The sequence below is a fragment of the Choloepus didactylus genome, chromosome X (genome assembly GCF_015220235.1).
Source record: "Choloepus didactylus isolate mChoDid1 chromosome X, mChoDid1.pri, whole genome shotgun sequence".
Classification (NCBI taxonomy): domain Eukaryota; kingdom Metazoa; phylum Chordata; class Mammalia; order Pilosa; family Megalonychidae; genus Choloepus; species Choloepus didactylus.
This window is the reverse complement of record NC_051334.1, coordinates 116,393,658-116,400,659: the sequence shown is the minus strand read 5'-3', so window position 1 is coordinate 116,400,659 and position 7,002 is coordinate 116,393,658. Positions and strand designations below refer to the sequence as shown.

The 7,002-nt window shown below is 46.5% G+C and overlaps 1 protein-coding gene across 1 annotated transcript; it reads right to left on the bottom strand.

Moving 5' to 3' along the window:
* Positions 1–4,866: 4,866 nt before the first annotated feature.
* LOC119522309 (histone H2B type 1-B-like) lies at positions 4,867–5,364 on the bottom strand. Its single transcript, XM_037820862.1, has one exon. The coding sequence runs from the start codon at positions 5,362–5,364 to the stop codon at positions 4,867–4,869; it is 498 nt and encodes a 165-aa protein (XP_037676790.1).
* Positions 5,365–7,002: the final 1,638 nt, after the last annotated feature.

Below are 7,002 nucleotides of genomic sequence, written 5' to 3'. Positions count from 1 at the left end.
CCAGGCACTGTGTTAAGTATTTTAAGTTTATTATCTACTGTAATCGTCTCAACAATGCTGTGAGGGCATTATTATTATTGTTCCTTTTTAGGAATGAAAAACCAGAGGTGCAGGAAAAAACTGAAACTGTGGTACTGTAGCCCATAACATTCTTTGAAATTTGCTCTCTAACTACTTGTTAAATTGAACTTTGAAAGTTATCACTGTTCTGTATATTTGCTAAATTTCACAATAAAAAATGTATTAAAAAAAAACAGAGGTGAAATCCTCGCCCAAAGTCACAGAGCTGGTATTGGTAGACCTTCTATTCAAGCCGAGGTGTGTCCGAGATCAGAGTCTATGTTCCTTAACCACTCATAGTGAGCCCTGATCATCTGGAAGGCCCACTTGATGTCTAGCTAAAATCCTTCATGCTGCAATTCTAATATCTTCCCTTTTGCTCGGTTATCAGTGGAGAGAGGATGGCTACTCCCCAAACCCAGCATCAACAGGTTGAGTTTGTCCAGCTTTTCCCTACTCCAGCATCCACCAGCCCCCTTCATGTCCCCTTTTGTGAGGGAATTTGAGTACAGTTGGGTCATTCCTGTCCCAGAATGAAGAACCCCATTGGCTCTTTAGGCTTGTAGCTTAGGTGCGTGGCTCTCCGTAGGGCCAGTTCCTCGGGGGAATTCCCTTGAGCAGAGAACTGAACAGACCCTCCGTGGCTGGGCAGCAGTGGTAGAGCCAGAGAAAGAGAGGACAGCTCCAGAGGCTAAGGGGAGCTGCTGCCACTCTACCCTTTGAAAACCTTCCAAGAACGGCTGGATTCAGCCTGTGGAAATAATTGCAGTGCTTTAGAAATTTTAAAGCATTTTCAAGGAGAACCCAAAGAGCATGTAAAACCCTCTTTGGAGGGTCCTCCGGGGGAATCGTTTCTTAGATTTTATGGTTTGGGACGAATTAGGCTTATAAAAAGAAACCATTTTCTCTGAGGGCTAGGGTGCCCATGGCCTAGGACGGGGCAAGCCAGGATGGACGAGTGCATTAACCCCTCCCTTCCATGGGGGCTGGGGGTAAGCAGCAGCTGAGCAGAGCCTGCCAACAGCCTCAGCTCCAGGACCCAGTGGCCCTCATGCCCTCCTACCTGTCACAGAGAAGATTCCATAGCAACGGAGTTCCTAGGGGAGGGATGGTGGAGGGTGGGGGGCCCGGGGGCCCAGAGCCTGCCCCACCCTACTCGGTGATGGGAAGAGGCACCGGGACTCTTCCTCTGGGTGCCAGGATACAAGCTGTCACTTGAGCCCATCCTGTGGGAGGAGAGCAGCTGCCCAGGCCTCCTCCTGGGCTTGGCCAGGGCAGGAGGGGCAGGGCTGGGGAAGCAAACCTCAGCTAAGAGGCTTAGGCAGGGCAAGTCTCCCTGCATGGGGTATTTGCTCCGGGCTCTGGTTCCATCATCTGTGCTTAGCTGGAGTGTGCAGCTCTCAGCAGGGAGAACCAAGGCTCCCCTTCTTCTCCATCCTTGCTGCTGGCCCAGTTTCCCAAGGTTAGACAGTCCTCTCCATCCTCACGTTTAGACAAACGGCTCCCCAGGAGCCCAGCCTCGGATTGAGGTGTCCTCCACCGCCCAGGGTGATTCTTAACACCCAGCCCACAGCCAGTGAAGGGTTGGGCCTGGCTTCTCTGGAGCCAACAGCAAGCTTTTATTATTACTATTAATTATTATTTTGGTGGGGGTGAAATCCCACCTCTAAGAAGGCAGCCCCAGGCAGTGGCTTTGCAAGGAGGAGGCCTGGGCAGCTATCTGGCCTAAGTAGACTTCAGGGTTGTTTGTAAGTTCAGCAGAGGGGAATCTACCTTGATTCCCCTGGAAGGTAGAGGAAGCTGGCCCTTGGGCTGCGGACCTTTCTTCCTTTCCAGGGCTCTCTCTCCTCCCGTGGGGAGCAGGGCCAGAGCAGCGCCCCTCTTCCCCTCCAGCTGCGCCTCAGGGAGGGATTCCTGCGAGTCCTTTCCTGTGGCTGGGAACAGTATATGTTTCACAGTAGGTCAGGGTCTCAGACGCATAGGCAGGGAGAGGAAGGGTGTGGGCGGTGGGCATGTGTGGAGGCAGTGGAGGCCGCCACCCCGCCACGGCAGGCAGCGAGGGCTTCACTCTCCAGATGCCCCTGCCGCCGGGGAGCGGACCCGAGGGGCCTGCGGCCTGCTGTCCCCCAACCCAGCCTGAGGGACTTTTCAAAAGAGATTTTCCATAGGAAAAGTTAGAAATGCATATAATGACAAATTCCAACCATCCTAAAGGGCATATGGTAAAAAGGAAGTTTCCTTCCCACTCCAAACTCACTCCCCTTCCCCAGAAGCAGCCACTCTTATCAGTCCATAATGCCTCCTCCTAGAAATATCAATTGCTCTTGCAAACGCTTTCTTTGTTTCTTCTGTGTTATTTTGAATCTACTCTAATGCCTCCTCTTTTCCGACCTCAAGTTCAACCACACACAACATAAAAAAATTAGTATAATAAAACTCCATTACACTAGCTTTGGTCAGCTTCAATAATTCACCCCACTTCAATAGTTATCGTCAGTTGCTGAATGTTATTTCATCTAACCCTATTACTAAAATTGTGGGGGGACTGGGAATCCCAGGCATCGTGACATTTCAGTTCTAAATACTTCTGACTGATAAAGACCTTTTAAAAAAATTGTCAGGCTATTATCATCCCCAAGAAATATAACAAAAATTCCTTACTATCATCTAATACTCCACAAGTGGCAACCAATAGAGAGTGTTGAGAGGCAGTAACTATCAATTTAGAGTTGCATCCCTAGCCACAATATCCTTTCAGAATGAGGGAGAGATGGACAGGAAGATGGAACCCACCGACCCCCAGATCCCTCTGCTCCAGGTCCTGGGAGTGCAGTCAGCAGTCAGCAGCCAGCCATCAGCCATTAGCCCCTTCAGCTATTACCTGAGCTGCAGGGAGCTGCCTTGCCCAAGGTCACACCCTTCCTGAGATGACCCACCACAGTGGCCGAACAAGGAGGGGCTGTAAAGGCCTGGCTGTTTTCGGCCAATGCAGAATAACTCTGAGCGGTTCTTTTACCTTCAGAGCTTCCCATGCATGCCGATGAGGATTTCATTGGGCCTGCTTTACAGCTCAGCTTCTCCCTCTGCCCACGCATGCTTCGTTCTTGTCACTTTCCTCAGGTTTTGATCCTGAGTAAGGGACCTGCACACTAATTTCCATCTCAGAGTCTGCTTCCAGAAGATCCTAATCTGAGGGTAAATACATGTTCAGAGATACAAAAATCTAATAGCATTTCACCAATAGACACCACCTTAGGGGAACTTCTAAACACTATGCTTTAAGAAGAAGGAAAATGATCACAGAAAGACGATCTGAGATGCAGAAGGAAGAGTAATAGAATAAAATACCAAACATGGGCAAAGAAAAATAAACAACGATTGTACAAAACAGCTCTAATAATGATGATGATTACTTTGGAAAACACAATAAAGAGTATAGAGCTAAATACTAGAAAATAATAATGCATAAGTTGGGGGCGGGCCAGAGTTAAAATATTCAAACATACTTAAAATGTCTGGGACTACAGCAGAGGTGCTGCGTGAACGTAGATTTGTGTTAATCAAGCTTGTCAGAGTACCGATGACGTCCCTTAAAAGTTAAGAACTAGAATTTCAATGTCCAAACTGTCATGACTGTATGTGTGTATTTGTGTGTGTGTGTTTGCGTGTATTAGGCGGCAGAAATTGAACAAAAGAATCAGTGGATTCAAAAGAGCGTATGAAATGAGAAAGGAGAAACCCAGAGAAAGCAGAATAGGCAGGATTTGAAAGATAAGAACAGACAGATTAAACCCGCAAAGAATAGTGCCTTAACAACTGCATTTGGCTTGTACTCAATACGTGAAAGACAGGTATTATCTCGGGGCAAGAATGTGACAAGAAATCTGTCAATCAGCATTATTATTTGAAAGTCTTCACAAACTATTAGGTAGTGAATTTTTAAAGAGTTTAAGCACTGAAAAGGAGGCTATTTTCAGTTGATTTGATTACACTGCAAATGTGTAAATATCTACAACAGTTCTGGTCTGAGGACAACTTACACTTTTCAAAATTAATCGGAACCCAAAGAGTTGTTATGTGGATAATACCTGTCAGTATTTACTCTACAGAATAGTAGAACCAAAATTCAAATATATTTTTTATAGTTATACATTGTATCTGTATATATATATACTATACAATATATTAATATATTTTATCAAATAGAAATACATTTTATGTTATATATATTATATTTTTAAGGAATTTCAAAACCACAACAAAAATCTATTTTATCATGCTAACACAAATTTCAAATTCATAGGAGAAACGCTTTTTCTACGTAAAGAGTTGGGAGGAAATTGGCATTGCCTTAGACATTTGAAAACCTCCTGAGTAACTGGCCTAACAGAATTAGCCGGATTCATATATGTACTTCTGTCACCAGAGCGCACATCAGAAACTTCTGGAAAGTTCCTCCACTCGCACCTCAAAGGATGGGAGTGATAAAGGTCAAAAGCATTATTAACACGTATTTTTGACCTTCCTGACCTCCGTAAAGGCTGACCTAGAAAAACAGCTAACAGAGATGACCGTTTAGTAAAGTGGTTCAAAGCAACGCGATTGTTCAAAACCCACTCTTTCCCTTGACCGCCTGGCGCTACAGCTCTATTAAGATAGAGTTGACATTTACTTCATGGAAAAAAATATCTTAAAAGTCGACAGAATGCCACAAGTCCCAAACTAAAGGAGAGCAAACCTTGGCAGGGCACAGCTCTTTTAATGAAAACTTTGGTGGCTCTGATGCTCAGGTGCTCCTGAGGCAGCTCATTTGCGGCTCCTGTACTTCAGGACGGCCTTGGTGCCCTGGGACACGGCGTGCTTGCCCAACTGCCCCGGCAGCAGCAGGCGGACGGCGGTCTGGATGTCTCTGGAGGTGAGGGCTGAGCTCCTGCTGTAACGGGTCAGGCGAGCGGCCTCGTCGGCGATGCACTGGAAGATGTTGTTTACGAAAGAATCCATGACGCACAGGGCCTTCTGAGAAATGGCGAGGTCAACGTGAACTTCCTTCAGCACCTTTGTGATGTAGGGGGTGAAAGTCTCTCGGCGGCATCGCTTTCGCTTCTTCTGCTTCACGGCCTCAGAGTCGGCTGTCTCAGAATCAGAATCGGTCTCCTCACGATGGGGCTGAGCCATCTCAGAATCCGGCCTGGCCTTCTCAGGATCCGGCATGGCCTTCTCAGGATCGGGAGCGGGCTTCTCAGGATCCGCAACTGCAGCCTCAGGATGGTTTGTGCCGAGGTGTGCCTCAGAAGGTTCAGCCATGACAGTGGGAGACTCTCACTACCGTGGAAGAAAAGATAATGGCGGCGAGCAACAGACCGTTGGCCGTTTTATATAGTCCGTGTTCACTGCCGCCAGGGTAACCTCAATATCTGATTGGATATGACGCAATACCGCAAAGCCTGTCAAAAGTCACAGCATGTTAAATATGATTGGATAGCCCGCCCCTTTGACATCACATCAACCAATCAGGATATGAGTGGTTTTCTGACAGGAGATAAGCTTTCTGTTGCCTTTACAACAGAAAGTCGCCACGTGGAGCAGAGAAGATGCTTTACGCCTACACTAACCGCCCCTCAATTGTAGAAATGTCAGCTTCAGCCTTGAGAGAGACTGACCTCAATAACCCAGATCCCTAAGGGGAGAGGCATGACACTTGCTCCCTGGCTTGAGCAGGAACTCTATGACTTGGGGGAGCAGCGTGGTCCTGGAAAACTAGGCACCTCGCTGAACAGATACAGACTCCGGGTGTAGTCAAAAACCTCTGTGAATCCAAAGGAGGAGTGGTGGGAAGCCTGCACTCTTCCAAACACATAACCAGAACAGGTGGGGGATAGTTTTAAAACACTGTTAGATATTTACCAAATTGAAAACTGTTTTCTTAAGAACGTTTGGGACTTTAAAAATAAACAAAATGCTAGAATCCGTGAATAAATGTAAGAACTATTGATTTAAAGAAAAACAACTTTAATCTCTAAGAAGCCTTCTCAGGGCGACAGAGGGAATCAATGAACTTGGAAATATTTTTAAGTTGAAAAGGATACCTCTTTGAAGAATCTACAGTAATAAATCTGACAAACAATTCTTGAAGGTACAAATGTAAAATATAAATTGCAGAAATTGAACCAAAAAGGACTTAAGGATTAAAAAGAATTTAAGGTATTGGTGTCATAAATGAACTACCATTCCAAATGGCCACGATTGCACGGGTGCTTCCTGTCAGACATTTCAGGACCACCTTCTTCTGCAAACAAGTTTCCAGATTATGAAGGGTGACAATCTCGTTTTTATTAAAAGAAATTATAGCCTGATGATAAACTCTAATTAAGGAACCATGATGAAAACCATTGATTCTGAGCATTAGAACTTATAAATGAGGGTACATTTTGAAAGTTACCACCCTTCTGTATCTATGTTATACTTCACAATAACGAAATAACTGAATTTGAGGAACTGTAACCCATAATATTCTTTGAAATTTGCTGCCTGCCGTGGCGGGGTGGCGGCCTCCACTGCCTCCACACATGCCCACCGCCCACACCCTTCCTCTCCCTGCCTATGCGTCTGAGACCCTGACCTACTGTGAAACATATACTGTTCCCAGCCACAGGAAAGGACTCGCAGGAATCCCTCCCTGAGGCGCAGCTGGAGGGGAAGAGGGGCGCTGCTCTGGCCCTGCTCCCCACGGGAGGAGAGAGAGCCCTGGAAAGGAAGAAAGGTCCGCAGCCCAAGGGCCAGCTTCCTCTACCTTCCAGGGGAATCAAGGTAGATTCCCCTCTGCTGAACTTACAAACAACCCTGAAGTCTACTTAGGCCAGATAGCTGCCCAGGCCTCCTCCTTGCAAAGCCACTGCCTGGGGCTGCCTTCTTAGAGGTGGGATTTCACCCCCACCAAAATAA

Bases quoted from the DNA above. Each gene is read 5' to 3' on its own strand.
- LOC119522309 (XM_037820862.1), bottom strand. From the start codon at position 5,364: ATGGCTGAACCTTCTGAGGCACACCTCGGCACAAACCATCCTGAGGCT.